This window comes from Tyto alba, unplaced genomic scaffold (assembly GCF_018691265.1).
Source record: "Tyto alba isolate M040663 unplaced genomic scaffold, T.alba_DEE_v4.0 Super-Scaffold_26, whole genome shotgun sequence".
NCBI classification, from domain to species: domain Eukaryota; kingdom Metazoa; phylum Chordata; class Aves; order Strigiformes; family Tytonidae; genus Tyto; species Tyto alba.
In genome coordinates, this window is record NW_024881300.1 from 3,695,857 (window position 1) to 3,720,288 (window position 24,432).

The 24,432-nt window shown below is 38.9% G+C and overlaps 2 protein-coding genes across 4 annotated transcripts in view; one reads left to right on the forward strand and one right to left on the reverse strand.

The window, feature by feature from the left end:
* The window catches only part of PRMT7 (protein arginine methyltransferase 7), a 59,088-nt gene extending 53,395 nt beyond the window's left edge, over positions 1 to 5,693 (forward strand). Inside the window, exon 23 of one of the 2 annotated variants that reach the window (XM_042797365.1) lies at positions 2,139 to 5,693. The gene's annotated coding sequence lies outside the window, so the exon portion shown is untranslated. The remainder of the gene's footprint in view (positions 1 to 2,138) is intronic. The other variant, XM_042797366.1, reaches the window with a different exon arrangement.
* Positions 1 to 24,432, reverse strand: part of SMPD3 (sphingomyelin phosphodiesterase 3) — a 119,015-nt gene that overhangs the window by 21,216 nt on the left and 73,367 nt on the right. For both annotated transcript variants that reach the window (XM_032998831.2, XM_032998839.2), the window contains 2 exons: positions 13,644 to 15,269; positions 1,565 to 1,640 (listed from right to left, as the gene is read on the reverse strand). In XM_032998831.2, the coding sequence (XP_032854722.1) occupies positions 1,565 to 1,640; positions 13,644 to 14,981 (1,414 nt within the window). In that variant the 5' untranslated portion in view covers positions 14,982 to 15,269. The remainder of the gene's footprint in view (positions 1 to 1,564; positions 1,641 to 13,643; positions 15,270 to 24,432) is intronic.

Genomic DNA, 24,432 nt, shown 5'->3' on the forward strand with positions numbered 1-24,432 from the left:
CTAAACTATAACAGCAACAAATCTCAGCTCCACAACAGCAATCTCACAGTCCATTACCATAATTCCAGAGTTAAAAATAGAAAAGCAGAGAAGGATGTTACATTGTTAAAATGTAGCTGAAAAATTAATGAATCTTCGTTAGAACTATCCAGCCTCTGTAATGTACTTCAGGGACAGCAGTTTTGTTCCCGGGTCTGTCTGTATGCAGCTGGAGCACTGACAAAGACCAGCTGCCTGACTGGGTGAGCCTGGGCTCGCTGCAGCGCACAGCGGCGGCGGCAGCCTACAGCCCTAACACCTGACTCGTGCCTCAGCCTGCAGCGGGCACACGGTCTTCAAGCAGTCAAGGAGGGCTGTGTCGTGCTCTCCAGCTGTCAGGAGTTGCATCGAGTAAAACTAAGTAGAGAATTGATAGTTTTGATGCAAAAGACAGGAGAGATGCATGGAAAATTTTCCATAAACATCTCCAAGAATTTCAAGTATTTATCACTTTTAATTGATGAGTGTTTAGGTGAACAGATAAAAGGGAGAGGTGTCTTGATTTCAAAATGTAAGCATGAGAACACTAAAAATGGAATAAAGCAACCCAAAGTTACAAACTTTTCTTCCCCTTGCTTTCTGGACTTGTGTTGTAAAATGGACCATCCAGCTCAGTCTTGTTCTGAATAGTAATATTAAAAGGAGAGCTGAGCGTTGAGATACTGGCATAAAAAAAGGTCATAAAAGGTCATAAGATGGCTGAGGAGGAACAGGCTCTATCACAACCTGACAGAGCTGCATGAAACTCCAGTCTGGCTATGGGAAGCAGTGGAGCCTACATATCTCACAGACACAGACATCTACCATTAAAGAAGATCTCATTATTTTTTAAGATAATTCAGTAAGAATTCAAAAAAGAAGTCTTCCACACCCTGCTAGGAGTTTTTGCATTTTATTTATGTTGAACAACTTTAGAAGATACTGTTTCATGAAGCAAAGGACACAGAGCATGCTGTGTCATGCAGCAGGAAGTGTAATGGTGGAACTGCTATTAAACATGACCAAGAGAATTTTTCAATGAGTGTATTAGCTTGCTAGCCATTTATGCAAGAAATTTGCAGGTCAAAAAGCAGAGAATTTGGGCTCATTCCAACTGCTGATTTCTGATGGAAAACCTGTTCCAACTTGTATCTTCTGATAATCCCCTAGTTAAGTACAAATACATTTTAGTTTGTATGCTGATATTCACAGTATGGGTTGTTAAATGCTGTTGAGTAATGATGACAGTAATGTGTTTGCTAAAATAACAGTATTTGGTTAAGAGGGAGCAAAGAGAGGAAAAGCTCTCAAGGGATATTTTTGGTTTGTGTCGTATAATACTTAATTACTCCTAGACTGAAAATGCGAAGGCTTGGCAATATACTTGCCTCCCCTTCTTTCTTCGCTATTTCACTGCTATTTGCAACGCACGCTGCACTTTGTCAGAAATCCCAGAGGAGCAACGCTTGCTACTTCTGCACGCGAATACCGCCGTGGGCCTAGAAACACTGAGGGAAAAACTAAGATATGCAGATTAGGACAGTACCTGCAATAGCTTGCAAGTGAGTGCAGGAAATGTATCCCACAATTCTTTGGTCCTGAGGTGTACTTCCCACTTGCACCTGGAAGGGAAGGAAGAAATAAAAAGGCGATTAATGGAAGAGCTCACACACCACCACTTCCCACCCCGGCGGTACAGCCTGCGTATACGGGTTGGCCTTTGTCACCACACTTCCCACCTAGCTCCATTTTGAAAACACACACACACACACACCCCCACACCCCCGGGGGCCTGCTGCTAGCACACAACTTCCTCCTGACCACCACTACTCCAATGTTTGCATTCTGATCTGCAACACCCAAACATTTTGCTTTCTCCTGCCCTTAGCAATCCCTCCGGCTCCCCGTCCCAGCGGCGCCTTTTGCATCCCAGCTGTTGTTCGTCCGCAGGATTCAGGCCCACCACTCAAGTGCCATGTAATACTAGAATTATCAGCAGTCTGATTCTTGGTGTCTGTGCAAAACTAGGGTGCAGAAGGAAAACATGCCAAGGGAGTCTGGGGAAAAATATGAAACATGAAATAAATACTTGTTTTGACCATGTTCTCTCTGTTCCACAGCACATTTGGGATTTTGATGGATTTTTTACATTCTTCTACAAAGGTGTTGAGGATTTTTGCTGTGTTTCAGCAAAGTGTTTACATTCTTCAGCTAACAGCAGCAGCCCCTGTGTCTGTCAACCAGATGAAAATGCAACACACTCCCTTGCTCTTACACCCAATCTTTTAAAAACATACTTGTCAGTGGACACACAAGCGAATTAGAGTCAAGTTCTGGTTTAGGTCTTCAACTCTATTGAAAGCTTGGGCAGTTCAAGACTTACACAGCTGGAAATCAAAATTCCCAACAGGGATCAAGATTTGGATTGAGGCAGAAAACTACTTTGAGCATATGTTTTTCCTGTTGACAAGTAATGTGGCAACACTGCATGGAATACTAAAGACAATACCCACAGAGGAAAGTTGTACCCAGGGCTCAGGAAACAAAACCATGGATGACTCGTTCACAAGGCTAGGCTCAGATTTCATCTGACACCTCTAAATAACAGGCAGAGCTCCATTTCAGAGAGACACAATTTTGTCAGCTTGGTTGGTTTTCTTGTTTTTCAGCTATCCAAGAACCATCTGATTCATTTTATAACTGGAAAGTCAGCTCTGCAGTAAGGGAATTTGTACTCAACAATGCCTTGTTAACTTTCAGTTTTTGTTCCAACTAGAAGAGGATGTAATAAACAACTTGCATTACTCTGTCCTTGGTCTGTTCAGTCCTCTGTTAGACACTTATCCAAGTGGATATGGATGGTGTTCTTAGCTGTTCCCATTGTTAACCTGCTTCAGGGAGGGTGAAGGCAGAGGAAGACCAGGAAAATGCACGCAGTCACTGGTGGATCTACCCCTAAACCAGAGGATTCTCTTAAACTCATGAGACTGTAGCAGTCTCGAAGGACATGCTGATCTGCTGGCTGGCTGTTGGTGACTACTGCAGAAGCTTCGCTCCGCAGACCTTTCTTCCTCCCTCAGGCTGCCTTGGTCTCGGTGTCACGGGTCAGTTAAAAGGAGAGGTCTGTCCAATTTTTTATGCAGCGTACACCATTCCAGTAGAAAAATGGGAAACCATTAGTTTTTATGCTCTAGTGTCTGGGGCTGGCGTTTTCCAAACTTAGTAACTCAAAATCAGATTTTCTCTTCAACACTGAAAACTATAAAGTCTGTAAGAGTTTATAAATTTGCAGTGTCTCCTGCTGCAGAGAAAATGTGTTCATGTCGTACATCTTTCAGTGCCATCTACTGTAACCACACTGTAAAGAAAATACTGCACTTAAGGTTTTCTGCCTTATGGCAGAATGTGCTTCTTATAATCCCTTTATTGACTAAAGCAGATGGAATCATTTTCAGTGTCTCTATACAAAAAGCATAAAAGATTTAAGTCTGAAAGCTGAACATCCAAACATAAATTACAGTCAGTTGAGAAAGTCAACTCAAACTGGCCTTAGAATTTCCTGTGCAGCCTTAATGGAGTGCCTGACAGGGCCTCCTACTCATCAACCAACTTCTGCACAGGATCACACTCATTTCCATTAATCATAACTAATGCATCGCACGGTGTCTCTGTGTGCACAGATCTACACCAAAAGGGGCTTGGGATCTTTCGCTCTCAAAGAATGACAAGGACCAGCCTAGAAGAAAGACTGGCTGTGGCTGGCTGCAGGTGGGTGAGTGCCAGGAACGCCCCTCGGGGTGCCACCACGGGCCCTGCCCCAGGGCTCTGCCCTTGCCAGGGCCAGCGGCTCATTTACACACATCCAGGGGGGGAAAAGGAAAGGGGCTTTCATAAACACTCTGCTAATTAAAAAGAAAAAAAAGAAAAGCGCAAAAGCAAAGAGCTTGAGACATTAACATAATTAGAATTTCCTCGGAATGTGCCAGCATGGAAGTACATCCAAAGCAGCTTGTCTCCCAGATTTCACATTTCCTCCGACTTTTTTGACTTTTGGGGTTGTTTTTTTTCCTGAGTGGCAGCATTGATGTGAACCACCAAGCAGAGTCATTTTGAGTTAATCATAATAAGAGGCAAATATTTGTGACAACTACTAGGAGATAAAATAAATATCCTTGCAGCCTCCTAGTCAATTCCCAGCTACAGCAGAATCACTAGTATATTAAATGTGGTCTGAAAAAGAAGAGTAAGGAAAATCTGATGATTCAGTCTAATTTGGTATTTCACAGATGGACAAGGACTATGGGATGTGTAGACAGGAAAACTACTTGACTTCTGGAATATTACAAGCCCTATAATTCTGCATAAAAACATTCATTTGTGGGGCCAAATACTGTAGCTACTTTTAGACTGTTCCATTTTCAAGGGTATATTATATTGTGGTGACTCGGCGGGAGCGGCCACGTGGCAGTCCTGCAGGAAGGCAACACTGAGTGTTCATGTCAGCCTGCAACGTGGATCTTGGCTGAAAGGTTCCACTTCCACCAAACCAAGGCAGTACTTCATAAATATAACGTAATTTTTGCTGCTTAATACAGAAGAAACTTCTAAATTCACATTTACAAAGAAAATACATGTAAGCAAATACGCCAGAGTGGCTCCTTCACCATAAGCCTGACTGAGGTTCAGCACAACTGTTCTGCAGTAGTAGCTCTGTATCAGTAATACTCATTGAATGACCCTCTGGAGGGAACTGCTTCAGATCTGGCTTTCTAAAAGCCACTGCATAGTCTCAGTTGTGTCATGGAGCACATTTCTATGTCTATGGAAATTTATAGGAAGGTAGTATCTAAATATATTTTTAAGTTCCTAGTGTTTTAAAATGGAATAATTATTACAAGAAGAAAGAGTTGTATGTGATATCCTGTTAAGCTCTGATGTTACCAGAGGTAGAATTAAAACTGAGAGAACATATTCATGGTTTAATAAAGTGTCCCAATTATATAATTTTGACAGAAACAAATAATATTTTTCAATATTAGGCTGAAATATGCAAAATATATTCCAATGCTCAGTACATTCACAGAGGTTAAGTAATCAAACTAGTCAAACATTTGGAAGCTAGAAGTGGATCCTGATCCCTGTTACACCACTGAACATTACACTTCATTAGCTGGGGGGCGGGGAGGGGCATAAGAAGCTCATTACAGATCAGGAGGTTGTTTTCCATAAAGGAGAAAGCCGACTAAGATTGTGTTTGGAATTCAAAATGCCAGTTTCTACTGCTACATATTTACATTTGTCCCCTGCCTGAAAATTAAATAAATAAGTGCCAAAACTGACAGCTCTGAATTTTTATTTTCAGTCAAGAGTACTGACTGTGTCAAGTACACAGACGTACTCAACATCAAGTACTTTTTAATAAAAGATTTCATCTCTATGCCATAGCACAGTAGTAGAATCTGTTGGAGAGACCACACTGTGCTGTGCTGCATGAAACTGTGTATATTCCTAGAATTGTGTATCAAATACTTGGCCTGTATGGACTAAGGAGCAGTATGTTTTCCAGTTAAACTGGTATCAGGTAGTAAACAGTGCTCATGGAAGAAATCAAGCCAAGAAGGCTCCAGCAGAAAGATTCTTGTTGAAAAAAAAAAAAAAAAAAAAAAAAAGAGAGAGTAGCAACAATGTAAATTTTAGAGCTAGAGTTAAGGAAATAGCCTTAAATTCAGTCACATTACTTGCTATCATGGGTATTTTCTGAGCCAACTGGAAAATCTTGCACATTGCATGTTTGCCATACTCCAGTACATTAAAGTATACAAAGCTGCAAACTTGACAAATATCTTGTCTTTAATGGTTCATGTTTACACACATGTGGCCCAGCAGTGCAAACCAGTTCTGTTTCATCTGGTTGTCAAGAAAAGCATCGACAGACACTTAAACAAAAACCAGGGAGATGCTACCTCAATGAAAGAGTTTTTCAATACCAGCTTAAAAAGCAGCTTCAAACAGGTCACTTCAGTGTTAATAAATCATTAGCTGCTTGGAAGGAAATGTTCTTTAATGCTTAAAAATATGGGCTGTGCCATAGACAAGAAATCTCGCTTGATTAAAGACTCAAACTAGACTCTGAAACACTGAACAATAGTGTGCAGACTTACGTTTATGTTATGAGGGGAACTTAACCTTTAGTGATGTTTTCTAGAAGCTTCACATTGCCAGAGGCAGCCACTCAAAAAAAATCCTAAATAGACAGTTTCTTAAACGTGCACCCTCTGATATGAAGGTTCCATACAGATTCAAGTCCACGCGTATGCCATCGCCTCTTCCTTCACGGGAAGCAAAGCCAGGGGTGCTAACCAGAAGAGAGCTAACATGCAGGCATACTCCTGGAAAAAGAGCTCCACAGAGTTTATCACCCCACAGTGCACATGCGGCCAAGAAACCTAAAGCTGGGAAAGGTAAATAATCTGAATGCAACATTAAGAATCCTTTGAGGAGATGGGGTGCGACATAGAATAGCTCCAGCTTCAGCCATTATAGTTTAATCACACCTTGGACTGTGAATGGGCAAAGCCATTCATTTCATCAGCTTAGCTGACCATGAAGGTGTCAGTTCTGCCACTGGAATAAACGTGACCTGCAGTACTGATTCCTGCATTATTCTTTAGAAGAGGGTATGTGTCCAAAGTATAGAGCTCTACCACAAAGACATTTACAGTCATGACAAGAACCAAGCTAACGATGTTGATATTATGAAGAAAAACTAGCCAGGCTGAAAAGCACACCTGCATGCTCTGTGAAAAAAAACTCTCTCCTTAAAAACAAAAGCTCTAACACTGCATGTATAAAGAACATCATCCAAGCGGGGGCCTCCAGTTACTGTTTGTCTTGGAAATAAAACACCCCAGACAGAGAATAGGAGCAGGGCACAGAAACAGACTTTACAGTAGATGTGACAGTGACTTACTCCCACAGAAATACTCATCTTACCATATGGAGCCAATATTGTTTAAGTTCAAGGGAAGCTCCATTAAAAATACAGGAGCATGAGATTCAACTGAATTACTGCAGATAAAGTAACAGCAGATGCACAAGCAGCGGTATCTCCACACACTCCTAGCTCAGACCTCCCAGGTTGGCTGCGCTCAGACGTGCTGGTAACAGCACCTTGTTTGTACGTACTCCCTGTTTCAACTACGGTGGGAATGTTATTACAGACATCCTATGTGATTATAATGAGCAAACAACGGAGTGAGGGAGAAGAAATGGAAAACATAGTTTCTATTTCTTCCCAGTACAACTTTTCTGTAACCTCCCAAATTGTATCAACCCCTCCTGGACATTTATTTCCATTTCAGCAATTTTCCGAGACAAAACAGGAGTCGCCACCAAGAAACCAACTGGAATAGCCAGTCAGACTGTGTGCTCGAGTCCTCATTCCTGGTACTGTTAAGGGAAGATGCCAAGGAAAACTTGTAACTACTCACATTCACAGTTCAAACATTGCTGTTCCACAGAGATGATTTCTATTAGCAGTAACTTCCAAGAAAGATGTATTTTATTCCTGTACTTCGTGTTCTTTGTAATAGTTCTTTTGTTAGCTTAGGCATAGTGTAAAAAGATCTATCTTATTTTTAGTACTGTGACAGCTCTGTCTTTTGCCCCCGGGGATATGTTGCAGCTTCTAAAGAAGAGGGATTAGTTAAATTACTAATTTATTATTATTTAAGCATATTAAATAAATTAAAGTTTAAAATGTTACAGAGGTCAGCTCAAAATGCTGTTTGGTGCTCTGCAATTCTTTCTAGCTACATTTGCACTTTATTATTTCAGAATCCTATTTTTCCCCACCCACCACCTGACAACAATTACTGTTCCATGAACTCAGAATAGTTGTTATTTGTCAAAGCTTCATTAAGCTTCTATGTGGGGGAAAGTGCCTGTAAATTGTTGCCATGAGTGGAAGGCTTTTCCTCTTCCAAAGAGTAAAGCCCACAACTCATATTCTCTCAAACCTGTATTTCACTCTGCAAAACAGTTTTAATTTGTCCTCCTTAATGAAGGAGAAAAAGACTGTGATTAATAACATTAATTCTATCAAAGTGAAGGAACGTGGTACAATGCCATGGTAGGGTCTTTTTTTTTTTCTTTTTTAAAAAAGTCTCAGGCAGTTTACTGGGACTCAATCCAATCCCCACATTGACATTTTAGAGCAGAAACTGAACATGTGGAAAATGTTTAGGTTACCCTCCTGACTTAAATGGCACAGCTTTGGAGTTATCTAAACAAATTCATGAACAGCACTAGACATTTCTTTTAATCCTGAGGTAAAAAAGCTTCCCCTTAATACGCTGTGTAACTGTGTAGCAGAAGTTGCCCCCTTACTCTCAGCCACAACACGCACAAGGTGGCACGGGACAGTGAAAACGGCTTAAATTATCTGAGCAAAATGCATCTGCACCAGTCATATCACAAAGGAGAATCACAGAGGTTCATTTGGGGAACCCTCATTTTATTGTACAATGCTGGCACCTCGAGAGTAGCAAATAGTAAAAACTGTGCTGCAAAGCAGGTTTGCAATCAGAGCTACTGCTCCTTCTACCATCTGTTAACAGCATATCAGCTCTTTTGAAAACAAGTTTAGTTTTGCACATAAAGCAAAGGTTGCTAGGTTTCCTTTAAGCAATGAATAATAACATGTTCTCTGCACAATTACTGTACTTCCTGAGAACAGCACTAATTTTCAGAAAATCTGAAAAGTAAATCTGTTAATAAGCTTATGAATTAATATTAATTAAACACAAGTTCTTTCAGAAACTTAGCAAAAACCACAAGACATTTTTTCCTTTTGATTTTGTTAGAATACTATTAGCTGTTCAAACTACCCACATCAGACTGCGGTTTCACTTTTGCTCTATGTTCACACACTGTGTTTTAAGCAAGATTTATTATTTTTGCTAAAATATACTCTCTTGGCATATGCCAAAAACCAGAATAGTTTCCTATTGAGAACGGCAGGAAGAACAGCCTTCCCTATCTCCCAGTATCTGTAGGGGGAAAACCACTCTAAAACCTCACCTCAATTAATAGTCATCTTGAGAATGATACCTCTTTCACTATGCATTTACATGCCTTGTATGGCTTAGATTTACGTTACAGTTATAGCTTTTACGATTTAAAGATAAGAGAGGCAAAATCTGTCAGCAGAAGTGACAGTTTTTTATTAGATTGATACATCTGGAAACACATGGAGAAGCTCTCCAGCTCAGTAATTCATCAGGTCCAGATAAAGATGCTTTCTGGTTTTATTGTGCTACTGTCCAAAACTTACACAGCACCCTTGAAAGACAGTGTAACTAAGGCCACGTACTAATCCCTCTATCTAAAAATGAATGTTGACATTTTGACACCTTCCAGTGAGTTACAAACAGGTGATGCATTACACAATTTCTGCTCAGCACTCATGGATACCTTTTAAACTTGACTGCAAAATCATCATCCAGTTTCTGAAAGGGACCTGTATTTTAAAGCTCCCTCTAAATTCATCAAAACCACTGTGAATTAAAATTATGTGTCAAACCAACAACTGCAGAGTAACAGAGAACACTGCAGTTGGCATCACATTATATCCATGTACATCCAGGCTAGCTTTTTAGTTAGAATCACCAGCACAGGACAGCATCTGTGTCAGTCCCACTTCCCTCCTCTATCTGTAGCAGAGCAGCAGTAAGAGACAAATAGAGTTACAAAACCTACAAAGCAGACTCAAGGGTTCTTTTCTTAGGCATTTTAAATTAATGTGAAATGCAATGCTAGAACAGAGAGTCACGGCAGAGTCTCCCAAGGGCCCAGACTGTCAAAGTATGAAAATGGATTGGCTGATTTATATATTTGCTAACTTCTCCTCTGAGTCTTTAGCAGCAAGTAGGAACAGTGGTTTAGCACTTCAGACATGAAACTGTCACTTAGATGCAAGTGACATTTCCCCCTTCTTATATGCTATTTTTTCTGTGACTGTGTCCCTCTTATGTCCCAATGAGGCCCTCAGATTGGAGGTGGAAATACTGCTAGAGTTTGAAGAGATCAAAGTGCTGAATGTAAATTAAGTCCTCCACTTATGCGGAAAATGGGCTTTACACAATAGCTACTCGCAACTATGTCATCCTCATGTCTTCATCCTGACCTGGAAAGCATCAGCCTACACAGATGGAAAAAAACAATCCGTGATCTGTCAGGAAAATGCCAGCAGCAGCACCTTTTGTGGCAGACATCTTTAGGAAGAGAACAGGCCAAGGCTAGCAAAATTCCTTTGCACAGGTCTCCAGATAGCTGTTAGGTAGCATGAAGTCAGTAGCATGAAACAGCGTTAAAAGTCTCTGTGATTTACTTCCAACTTCTTCCCTTGGTGGTGACACCCCAGCTGTGAAGCCACAAACAAATCACTTTACCTTCCTGTGCTTTGGTTTCTCCTTCTATTAAGCCGATATTGACCTTTCTCTATTATGCACTCAGAGACATATGAATGAAAAGCAGTACGTAAGAGCTGATTGTTATTATAGCTACCAATAATAACCCTTGAGCTGTGTAAGTCCCTAAGGTAAAATAATTCTGTATGACTAAGCAAATCTTTCAGATCCTCCCAAATCTCCACCTGAACTTTACAGCCTAGATGGTGAAGGCTGAGCAGGGCAGAGGTGGGCACTGGAAAAATCATTTCCTCTTCACTGGAAACAGACCCTATTCTGAAAGGAAAAAATGGGTCAAACACTTGTACAAGTACTTGTACTTGTGCAAGAGTGATCTGTTTTGTAACACAACTCCCCCAAACCAGTTTCGCCTTTTTGTTCAAAATAATTTAACTTTCATTAAACATTTAGTTCTGAGACCCTTAATTTATCTCCTGAACAGTTCTATTTGCAGCAGAACCAGTATCTTTCTCTGAACATTCTTCTGAATTTGGATGTTGGGTCTTTCCTGAGGTTCAGAAAGATTTCAATAAAGGCTTCATCCTCCCATTGAGTGGAAACATTAAGTGATTTTATCCACATTTTCAAAAGTCTCTTCCCCTTTTCCCAACTTTTTTTTTAAAAAAAAAAAAAAAAAAAACAAACCAAAACATAGAGAGCAATTGTTCTTTTACTCAGATATGGAAGCAATGCAAGGGGAACCGTCTTCATAAGTATACTTCCAAACCAAAACTCATGTGATGCCTTTTCTACTTCAGAAATGGGAACGTTGTGCTTTCCATGGGAGGCAGGAACTTAAAAACACATGAGTTTGCACAGGACAGAGAGACTGAACTCCGTGCCACCACTGCACAGAAAGCAATGAGGAGACTCTTGTTCTACAAAGCTCTCTCACTGTCTTTAAAACCACACTGAGAGAAACTCAAATGCAGGATGGGCTTGCATTATATACATACAAGATATTGGAAGAGCCAGTAAAAGTAATATCTAAAAGCAGTGATAGAAGCTGTCCATTTTGAATGGCAAATCACAGGCTGGAACAACACTTCCCACAACTGTTACCACACGCTTTGCTAGCTGCTGGCTTCCTCCTCTCTGGGTATAAGACCTCAAGACTTCTGAAGTTAATGGATTGATTCTCACTGACTTCAAAAACAAACCGGGTTTTTACTTACTCTAGCTTTTATCTCCAGAGTGCACACATGCTCAGTTGCTGATTAAGCACTACATCAAGAGAAACAACCTTCAAACCTACTTTGTTTCAAAGCTAAAAATAAATAGATAATTCCTAAATTTATTTTTTTTTTGTCAAAGAAAGAAATGACCAGCGATCACTTAATGTACAATTAAGACAGAAAGTTATTACATATCAGGATAGACTTAACTCAGAATGAAAAATATTTCAAGTATAAAGTACAGTATGTCAGAATGACTGAGACATGCGGAAAAATGGTCTTTTAGCTGGGCCAGAATTCTGTCATATTTAAAAGAACGCAGTCATCTTCATAATTGGTCCTTATTCCCTGATCAAGTGTAACATTATTTAACAACTCGAATCCATAATTAAGTTCATCATCCCAGTAGAATTTTGAGAAGAGGCTTAATTTACTGCATGAGAAATGGAGCCATTGCAGCCTGCCTAGCAGGGTATCAAAGCAGTAGCTCAGCAATGGGCAGCTGAATGCAGATTGTTTCTAATCTTAATCCCTAATGCACGCATATGTTGAAGGGTAGTCTTTGTGAACCTGGCAATATTTATACTGCACAACATGTATGTTCATTTTTTACATGTAGCACTTTATGGTGCAAAAAAACAAACTTTAGCTGTTTATAAACACAAAGAATACAGTATAGAAAGCTTAGACCCCATTTTTGGAAATGTGTATTCAGATATGGATAGGCTTTTGTTTATGCCATACTTCTATGAAACACCAAACTATTATTGAACTGCAAATTCTAGTATTTGCTTTTTTATGCAAGCCACAATACCAAATGTTTTTGCTTTGTGTACAAACAGTGGGTACAGAACCCCCCACTGATCCTTATCAACAAACCATATTCCCAACAGCTGTTAATGGCTTTTGTTGAGGACTTCTGAGCACGTGCACTAGAAAGCATATGTAATTTGAGCACCTGATATATTTTGCTAACATTAGGAAAAAAGTTCAAGGTTTTAGTTAGTGAAACTCATTCCAAACAGTCAGAAAATCACAAATTCTGAAATCTAGTATGCTAGGAGATTTTCAGATCTGTCCAGGTTTTGAGTCTACAGATTTGTATCTCTGCACAAAGTTTCGGTTCTTGATTAATCACTTATTAGAGAAGCTCACTTTCCAGTTTTTGAAGAGCATAACCAAATTCTCCCAAGAATTAAACACGAACAGCCAATAGTCTTGGAAAAGCAATCATTGCTTGCAGACTTTTATTTCTGCTTTTCATGATTTAAAATCATAGAATTGTAGAATGGTTTGGGTTGGAAGGGACCTTAAAGATCATCTAGTTCCAATCCCCCTGCCATGGGCAGGGACACCCAGACATATAACCGCTAGGCTTCCTGTTCTCACCACCATTAGCTTAAGTAAAACGCGTTAACAAAGCAAAAAAGCTGTGTGCTCCCCAGCATCCCAGGCGTAATTTTTTATTGTTTACTCTTCTTTGTATCTCTCCTTAACAATTCTTTTGCAATCAAGAAGGAGGGATGCCCATACGCTTCACTGCAATTCTCTTGTTTTATTCCACAGGCATTTAGACTTTTGATTGCCCCTTGATTCTCACACAAACACACAACGTGCACAAGCAGCTTTCCAACAGTAATGCCCATTGTACTATACTCATGTTATGAAGCTCAGAATCTGTGCATTTTAATAAAGAGGCTTCTGTAAAAAAGAAACTAAAATTACATGAAAACTACTTCAAATTTTGACACCTGAAATTGTACTCAAGTTCTACCTCCAAAAGTCCCTCATTATTTCATGCATATCCACCACTTTAACACAGTATATAGGCCACAAAACCTATATAGAGGTCATATCTGGTGATCTAGATCTGAATATTGCCTCTTTGAGCTCTAACAGAAACCACTGAGAGAAAATAACGTAACTTGATAACTTGTCACATATAGAGAGTCGATACTTAAGGCTTCAAAAAGGCTCTTACCTTGAGAAACAAGGCTCCCTTGGAAGCCAAGGAGTCCGTTCCTCTTCCATTGGGGTAACAGTGATAGGCAGCATCCATAACAGGATAGCGGCTGGCAAAAAGTAGACCACTGTTCACAAACTTAAAGCTACAGCAGCCATGGCAACTGTAGACCCCAACATCATAGACAATGTATTCAAAATAGTGATGAAGCTGCTCTTTCAATTTCTCCGCAGCTCTTTTGTCAAACACTTCCTGCAAACACAGAAAGTCCAAGTTGGCAGGGAAGAAAGCACAGATCTCGTGATCAAAGGTCTCATCTGTATGCTTCTTTTTCCGCACTGAAGTCTTCTTCATGATTGAAGCTTTGTAGAGGAGCTTGTTGTTGACAGTGCTTTGGTCCACTGTACCATCTCCAACGCGAACTTTAACTAAGGACTCTCGTGAGGCAGAGTAGCTGTCTAAACTCCCAGAATCTCCTTCCTTCTGTTTGTGGTTAGGTGTTTTTGAGATCTCTGCATCACCTTCCAGTGAGGGCTCTGCTGGGCCGCTGGCATGAGCCTGGCCATTGACGGTATCTGTTTCTGCCTCAGACATGTGGCCATTATCCTCTCCATTTATGCGGACAATGCAAGTGTTTTCTTCTCCCTCATTTAGCTCTCCAGCTCCCCCTTTATCTTCTCTACTATCCTCACTGTTGTTTGAGCCAGAATTGTCTCCTTTATACTCCATTGATGTTGTCCTTTTGATGCCAGTATTAGCAGTACGATTAGTGCTATCTCCACCCTGGGGGGAGATCAAGCTGCTAAAACTTGCTGCGCTGATGGACGTGTTGGTAGGAGAATCTATATATATTTTGATCTGTGGTCTGCTTGCCCCATTTCGGATCCTCCGGCCAATCTCTTTAGCCCTAGCCTGTGTATTGAAAACATTATTAAATCTTGCCAGAGAATCTGGCAGCAGGCAAACATTGGCACTGCCAAAGCAGAAGCTCTTCCCATTCCCTGCAGCCTTCCATTCGGTGAGCAGTGTGGCTCCATTGGCATGGTTCTTGTCTTTTAGTCTGGAGTAGATATATGGCCTTCGGGCTGACTGGAGTGGGGACCACAGCAAGAAGCCAATCAGAGCAAAAGGAAGAGAGGCTACCAACAGTGCCAAGTAGATGGGAGTGGTGATAATGATGCAAAGGGCATGAAAATAGCATGGATCATCTGCTCGTTGACGTTTTTCATAGGTGGTTGGAACAAAAGAGGCCACAAGCCTATCTGCTAACCAGTAACATGGGAAAATCAGGCCCCAGGAAAAAGAATGCAGAACTGACAGAAAGCTGTTGGGAAATGGGGAAGTGTATAAAACCATTGCAACTTAATTATGACAACACTTCAGGGCCTACTACATGATGTCACTGTGTCAAGCATCCATAAGAACACTGGCAGAGGGCTGGGGAAAAAAGGTCCAGTCAGGAGTTTGGGTTTTTTCCAGTGAGAGTCAATAACAAAACTTCAAGAGCACCATTTCAGTGTGTTGGAGTAAAAATGAAACAAGGCCACTGTTTTCGTCTGGCTTTTTGGCATCTGTATTTGTCAAAGGATGTCATTGTTCACTGGAAGCTGCCATAACGAAACACTCCAGAGGCAAAAAGGAAATCTGTAAAAACAAAAGACACAAAACGTACGTAATGGTTATTAAAAGTTTAAAGCAGATTTTCTCACACCAATTTTGCCTTACAGCCTAAATTATTTCTCTTCTTTATTTTAGCATTTTTGATAGTCTGCTAAAAACTGTGGATCTAGGGCAACTCCAACAAAAAGGGACTGGTATTTCTGCAAATGAAATCAGTACATTGACCATTTAATGCACATGACTAATGTTGTCATGAAACACGTTTCTTTTATGAATTTTAAGCCTTACACTGAGAATACATTTTCGAGTTTCTTTTATGATCCATTCACACTAATATTTATTTATATTAGCTGTTTTCAGAACCTTGCAAATGGTGTTTAACAGTTATCTCTAGGCTGCTCTGAAAGAGTATTACATCTAGGATTTTATCACTGAAGTTAAATCTGCTTGACTTGCTGAAGTCCTTAAAAAAAAAAAAGTGATGTGCTGTGATGGAAGTACAACAGCAAAGTGGCAAAAGCACCTTGTATTTAACAGCAGAAAACATTTGTTTGCTAAAAAATATTTCCTTTGATGCGCTTTAAAACAAAATGGGTTCATTTCAATCAAAATACTCTTTGTATGGTTGAATATTATTTCAAATCTTTAATTTTCAGTTTATTAAAAATAAGTCAAACTACTTTGCTTTGATATTTAAGTATGTAATACTCATTATTTCAAGCTGCAGTTCCATTTCATTCAGCTACAGACCACAAAAGCTCCTGATATGATTTCCAATTAAAGGTTTCTTCCATCTAGTAAATACTTAAGCAAAATATAAATTAATCATAGTTAACATAACTGGGTTTGAATTCCAACTTTCAGCTCTGAAGGAAACAATACTAATTGAACATATAAAATAAGAAAAACAGTTTCGTGTCTTTCCTTTGAAGAGAGATGATGACTTTCAAAACTTGTCTTACCAGTTGGGAAATTCTGACCCAAAGTATTAAGCAAATGCCATGATTAACCAGAGGCCATGATTAACTTGTCAGGGGCCTGATCTTATAGAAAAAGCCTGGCAATACACATACAGCTTAACATACTGTTTAAACTAATTTAACTCATCTTAACAGCTTGCATTAAGTTGAGATTTTAACACAGGTTTTGATAATATGAAATGTAAATTATTTTAGAAAAACAAGTACTCATACTAATCAAACTTTATCAACCCTGAGAATAGTATCAGCAATGAATGCAATGTCATTCTCCATTAACTGAAATTGTGACGTTACCCAGTGTGAGAAGCAAAGCTAGATGACTGATGAAAGCAGAATTCCCATTTATAATGGATCAAGTTGCAAACCCAGATTGTAAATAATATTAAGCAGCACTGGATAAAAAACATTCACCAAATAAGCAAAAGAGAGGATGTACACTGGACCATGCTTCAAAACCCATCTTTATTTTTGACATCTTAGAGAAAGAAAAAATACATACAAATATTTATTGGCTTAAGTTCAATTAAAATTTGGGGCTCTCAGGGAGCCAAAAATAATGAAATTATAGTTTGACATGTATTTTAAACATTCTGCAGAGCACCCAGAGACAAAAAGGCATTTCTATTTAATAGCAAATAAAAGATTTATATGAGACATAGAAGAGAAAAAAAAAAAAAAAAAAACAAAAACAGTTTCACAAAGCAATGCTGCCTTAGAATAAAAATGCAATTCTTCATTTTTCTCTCACATTTTAGATTTCTGCTTCTTCAAATCAAGCCCTTGCAACTGATTTATGTTCCTACTGCCACCACATTTTTAATTGTGGTACACATGCAATACCAGACTGCCAACACAAGAGTTTACTGTACATACTTGGTCAGAAACAGTAAGGAAGGCATTAAAGCATATGGCTTAACTAGCTCTCTTTTTACCACGCATATTTTTGTTTATTAACGACAAGAAAATTCTTCCCTCAGTCTAGATTCTTGATCACCAGGACTAAGAGTAGTCATAGCACATAAGATTTGCAGCCATACATTTTTGGTAAGCACCGTGGCAAAGATGCATTTTAATAAAGAAACAGATGAAGATGCAGGTATTTCTTCCCAGAAGCAAAAGGCAACCCTGGGGCAAGCAAGCAAGCGTTAGTCTGAAAAACCTAGTAGAATGGTGACAGGGGCTCATAACAAAAACTGAGTGAAGACAGGAATCAAATTCTAAAATAGAACAAGAAAAATCAGGTTTGGTGGGGATAAGATTATAAAGACCTTCAAAAGCAAAGCCAGATAGTGGGTACCCAAATACTATAGAGAAGGAAAAGTCAGTAAGTGCATGCATTAAAAAGGATAGCAATACCACAACAGGAAACTGCTTTTAACTACTGTGTCCTGGGCCTTCAGGAAAGCTGTATCTTAGAGATCTTACGTAGATTCTTCAAGGCAGCAAACAATCCCTAATAAATATGCATCTACTGATACCAAGAAAAGATTGCCAAAACCTGACTAAAAATAAAAGGGGGCGGGGGGGGGGGGGGGAGGAATAGGATAAAAGGGCTGTTTTCCTGCAGTCACACACACCTAGCCTTCCGAGTGCAAGAGCAACACCCCTGCAATTGCTCACAACCAACTGCAAGGTTTGCCAGTGCCAGGCAGTCATTGCATTTAATAGGATATACGGCCCTGGGTATTTTTGCCCTGATGGGACTATTTAGATGGAAATTGAAAAGGTTGGATAAAGGGAGGTTATTTTTTTTGTTTGTAATTATTAGTTTAGCATAACTTTCACAATCTTATGCAACATGTTTCAGTTTAAATACATGAGTGACTAGTCAAGTGCCAGATAACAAATGCTTGGCATTTACTTGTTGCCAAAGGCAATTTGGGATGTTGATAATAGGGGGAAGCCTAGCAGATTTGTTTTCCTGAATGATTTTTAGGACTTTTTAGTAAGAATGCTCAAAAGAGACTCTGGCATCTACATATCAGATAGAAAAAAAATAACTTAAAACCTGTCCAATTATGTAATTACCATTAGAAAAGAAAAAAACTGTAAAGAAGTTATTCTGTTCTATTGGATGCTTAAAATGCTTTATAAAAGCCCTGTCTATTTATATAATCACTCAGCCGACCAGAGAGGCTCTTGTTTCCAGCAGTGCCAATGGTGAACAGAACACTGTTGTCTGGGGTATGTGGAGTGAGGAAGGACTGCAAACCTTGTATTCCAGCTTTCAGGCTGACGACCTTTCTGGCGAAAGCTGCAGATGTGTTGCAGACTATAAGGTCAATTTGACTTTTACTATTCTAAATTAGCACACCAGAAAAAAAGGCAGAACTACAATGGATCCATAGTAATTTGTCTATTTAGGTCTTCTATTGATAAACATTTCCTTAAGTATATGATGACAGAACATTACAACTCCTAGGGAAACATGACATCAAGTGAGAATTTTGTAAATAGAGTAGTCAACGCCTGCTCGATGATGTGATGAAGTAAAAAACAAAAATCAATCCAACATAACTCATGCTGGTTCTGTGATGGACTGCAGCACCAATATTCTACAAGATAAACAGCTGTCCAGCAAACCATAAAATGCTCAACTAAAATGGCTTCACAAAAGCAGTTATCCAGATTACGGGCACATCCTAAATCAAAGAAATTCATGCCTACTGTAGATCCAACATACTATCATGTGTATTAGTAAAAAAGGAAGAAAAATGAATGCAATCAGAAATCCTTTCACAGGATAAGATTACACAGCCAGCATCATAAAGCAACTTGGTTCAGACTGAGGTCTGTTTTAAGAACATTTAACAAGAATGTAATTCTTTGTAAACACTAAGGACTGAATGATGGTTCAAGGTCACATTGGTGACTCCTGCATTTCCTCTGCCTTAAACAGGGATAGTAGGTTGGAAAATCAGGAACTTGCTGGACAGTTTTTGACCAGGTGCCAGCTGCATTCCTCACTGCTCACCAGCTGAAGTGGGGAGGCAACAGGGATTTATTTGAGTAGACACACGCATTTTATTCTATGAACTCTAATAGAATTCACACAACTAATGATACGAAGTACAAAAGCTCTGGTACCACAGCAGGTTTTAAAATATGATAGGTGGAGAAAAGGGAGGAGGGAATCATGATCTGGATGTCCTTTAAATTTTTGCATATTGCAGACAGAAGACACTGGCAAAGGCTTCAATTAAAAACACTTTTCTTGCAAGTAAAATATTATCCTAATTTACTAATCTTATAGATGAAGGAAATCACACAATTTGCCAAAGTTCTGTTACAGACTCAATGACACGCACATGAACAGCAACTAAGTTTCCTACTCTTGTCTCTTAGCTACAAAACCATATGCATGCTAGTGCCTCAAAGCCACCCAAAAAGAGAGAATTAAGAGTCACGTGAGACACATTTTATCTCAGCAAGATCTTAAAGGGTGAGGGAAGGCACCACGTGAGTCAACTGCAACTTGGAAAACATGACGTCAGTAACATCTCTCCTAATGCAATGGTTTAGAGGGAACCTAAAGCTGAAGTGCCTAATTCCTTGTGATGAAGGGTATTACTTGGTTAATCCAATGCTTTATTCACAGGGGTTTGAGAGATTAAGGGAGAATTTAAGATACTGCAATGAAACAGATATTTTTGTATGCCACAAAGACGTAAACTGCAGTCTCGTTTAGTTGTTTTTATTACTTTCTAAGTGTTTGAAGGCTAAAAAAAGACTTTATTTTTTTTTATGGTGCCAGTATAGCACATCTCAACTTTAGTGGTAACAAGACATCAGGTGGAAAGGTTGAAAAGATTTTTATGATTATAATTATGCCCAGAAGTATGCTAGAGACATCACAGATCAAGAGATGTTCCTAGCTCCAACATAGCGTGCAAACTAAATAAAGGACAGTACAAGTCAACAAATTACAAAGAAACAGAAGAAAACCAACAAATGTTGCAATGGTAAGGTTGCACCGACAGTTTAGAAATGGTCAGAAAAGTTTTAATTTCCTATTTTTTAGAAAAGCAAAATGCACTTTCAAATTCAGGCAACTCAAATTTCTTTCAATTTACTATTAACATCTCAGCTGTATTTTTAAAATACATGTAAATCACTGTAAGAACAGTTATTGTTTAACAACAGAATAAACCCGCTGAAGTGACTAACCAATTTGGAAAGTTACTCTATGGGTAACTTCACATAAGAATTCACATACATTCATTAAAAGTAGTTTTTCTTGAATCCTGACAATTGCTTCGTCTTCAGTGAAAGTCATAGCAACATGTATCTAAAATCGGTTTCTAGAAAAGCAGTTTATTTAGACTGTGATTGACTTTTTGTTAGCTTTATGTCATTATTGTCATTGTAATCTGAAGCAGAGAAATACAGCTTACAACAACGCTACCACTACACCATGCAAAACAGCAAAAATTAGTGTTTGAAACTGAGAATAGGTGAAACGAAGATCTGAGAAAACAGAGAACTCTGACTCAGGTTCTCATCCTTGCTTATTAGACAAACCACAACTTAATCTCTGCTTTCCTCCATGGTCTCATCTGGTTTTGCTCCCACATACACTTCATAAATTCTTCCTTTCATCATTCAGTCTCTTTCCCCTGATTATTCTTATATATGCTTCTTATTAGAGTCTAGTTCAACAACTAACTACCCTTCTGGGGAAAAACCTACTCCAGAAGGCAAAATACATATGAACTGGTTTTCATGCTTGATTACATGACTGTAATTACAGAGATGCAGGCATCTCAAGGTGTCAGTGGCTCTAGTAGAGATGCTTTCTTGTTCCCTTGTGATTAATTCACAGCCTGATGTTTTAACTGAAATCCTGACATCCTGTACAGGACTCATTCCATGAAACAGTTTGCGATGTAGGGTAAGGGAATTTAAGCAGCACTTACTGGCTCACCTTAACTTCCACGTAAGTCAATAACAATTTACAGCTTATGAAAAATCTTAGGAAAAACTTAAGAAAAATGTGGATCCACACTGAATTAGGTGTATTACTGATACTGACTAATAAAGCAGTACCCATTCAAACTAAAGATTCATCAGAAGGAGAAGGGAAGGAGGAAAGTGTTTTTGGAGACTTGCCGTTGCAACGTTCATTTACCAGTTTCTCCCTAAACTTTCTTCCTTCTTTCTAAAGAAGGTAATCAAACATTGCCTAGCTACTCTGCGTCTTGTCTCTTATGTCCACAGGCTGCCATCAGGCAAGAAGCCATTATAAACAAGTTGTCTAGCTTAATTGAACTAACTTGTAAAAAATAAAATATTAAGAAGGGTGAATTTACAAGTCTCATTGAATACCAGTGATGTCAGCAGTTAAGTACATGTCTGCAGAAAACAAAACACCCCCAGAAGTTCACAAAGCCTGCTCAAGCCTCTGGCATACTTAGTAAGGAGTAGAGTTATAACAATGCAATCTCTGTTCAAAATAAAGAGGTATCGAGCACTTGGCCTACATTTTCAACAGGAGTCTTTGGAACCTCAGTGATGCCTCTGACTGAATTTCTGGAAAAGCTGTACATTTAAGCAGACACAGTGCTGTCATTAACCACAGCCTTGGTAGCTTAAAGGACCTGAAACAGGGCTATGAAGTCCATTGACTACTCGGAGCAAATCAGTCCTTCTGTAACAGAACCCACCTTGCTGGAGCTGGAGCAGCAGTGACAGAGGCAGCTCGTCACCTGTGTGGCAGCCTGCCCACACTGAAGGGGAGGTAGTAATCCTGCGCATCTGACAGAAGATTGGCTGTAGCTGGTCTCCTGCTTAGTCACCTTAGCAGAAAAACTCAGCTTCCTGCTAGCACATCTCCTCACCCTGAATGGGAGTTTTTCTATCACAGAGCTGAAAATTTGCTTATGATCAGACTGTAAAACTTGCTCTGTGCTTTACAGTTAAGTGTGGCATGGCAACAGATTGTTATTTTCAAAAGCAAATAATCTCAATTTGGTAGTCCCAGATCATATTCCTAGGCCAAAAATCATACCCACACACCTTCTGCTACCTAAATTAAATTGGATTAAGTTTTAAATTTAGTATTAAAATATAAATTCAATTATGGTAATTATGGAAACACAAATTAAAACTATATCTGAACAATTACAACCAATTGAAAAACATGACAGTTTTGTCCCTTTTTTCTTTTGAAGTGGATGAAAATTGAAGCTGAATTCATTACTGCAGAACACAACCAGCTTTTATATTCCTGCAAGCAACCTTGATTCCAGCCTGACACAACAGATGTTACTTGCTTAAAACTTATGTTTGGAGTCATAAATGCAGAAGGGATACATGATATTTTTCAAGCCCAAAAGAGATTTATTCTTTACTTCACACACATGAACTGTAATGCCAACAATGAACAGACAATTGGTGTGTCTAACAGAGAGCTATACACCAGCTGTACTAATGACTCCCAGCAGGCCTGACCCAAAGCCAGAAACCTTCATCAATTCAACTTGAAATTCTAAAATATACCTCCAAAACTTTGTGCATTTTGTTATTTGAATGGGAGTGCACCAATACCAGTCTGTAAACATAAGCTGACTAGTCAGATACATGACAGGTGGGAACTTTTTAATAGGGCATTTAGTTCTACTTTACTGTAGGGAAAAAAGGCTCATCTAAAAATCTGGTCTCCAGAAACTTTCATGAATTATTTTTATTTCAAGTAGAAATAGCAGCAGACTGACAGTTTCTGTTGTATTTCAGAGGAGCCAGTGCCACAAATGCCTCTAAAAATACCATGGTTCTGCAAACTAAGTAACAATGACCAGTGCCAGTTACAATCAGCAAGGACATTACCTTAAAACATTAATTTAACTGCATCATTTGAGTAACGTCTTCAGGAAATTCATACAAAAAAAAAATCCTAATCTGCAAAACTGTCTCTTCTTGTGCAGGAGACACTATAACACATTTCCAAATTGTCAATTCATATTTATGGCCTTAGGAACTAGTAAGAGGTAGAATCAACAGCATATCCTATAATGGCTGAAAATAACAGCAAATACTTCATGCAGCTCTAAGTTTTCAGAAAAGCTTTGCTATCAGGAAAGATTTAGACCAAAAAAATTCATCTGGCCACTTGGTGATCTCAGTACCTGGAAAGCTAAACACTCTCTATTTTGAGACCTTATTTGGTGTACTTCAGTAGTGAGACAACTGCAGAATACAAATGTATGAATCTGTGACACTAAGCTCTGTTTATACAATAGAAATGGAATGGGCTCTATTTACAAAATCACCTTTTAGTGTGCTTTAGCCTCGTATTTTACAGAAGCTGGAGTAATTCAATAATGACTAAATAAATCTGATCTTTGTAGATGGTTTGTTTAACAAATCTTAGTGAGATGGAACAATATTAGCTTTGGGTGCCTTAGACAGAATTGGAGATAAAATTTTTCCTACTCATCTTTCACCATCTAAAACCTACAGAGGCCTGACTACAGCCATGCCCAGCCCATAAATTGTTAGGGGCCACAGGCTCCCTGTAAAATGAAAAGCTGTACTTTCTCAAGAAGCACTTTAAGCCTTCAGACTTCTGGTTAGTTCAATATGGCTCATCAGACAGAATTATAAAGTAATCAATTTTCCCCAGAGTGGGTATTTTTATACTGTTGAAGTTGTTCTTAACAGCTGGCAAAGAAAAGTTATCTTGGCCTACAGTAAATCCAACACAAATCCCTGCCAATAAATATCTCTTCTATAAAAAAAGCTCACCTACAGTTCTCAAAATATTTTATAAAGGAAATTAAAATACAACTCAACTGAATTAGAACACAGCTAGCTTTATAAAGAAAATTAAAGTACATTAATAAATGTTCTACATATGGAAAATTGGAAAAACAGAGGATTTGTAAGTTTTCTTAGAAACCCTGAGATTAGACTCCTTAACTCACAATTTCTTGCTCTACTGACAAAGGCATGTTTCCTCAGGATTCAGAGAGATCTGATTGTATGGTGGATAATGATAAAAGAATCAGCCTTACTCAAAACTCAACACATAAATACTGAATCTTTCCCCCAAAATTTGTTACCATTTCAGCCTGACAGAAACGCAAGAATGTACTTGTAAACTCAACATTTTTTTAAGATGAAATTGTTCTGACATATATGCAACAAAAACACTCAGTCTTCCTCAAACAGTTAAATATAAGTCTATTAAAAGTCTGTTTTAAAAAACA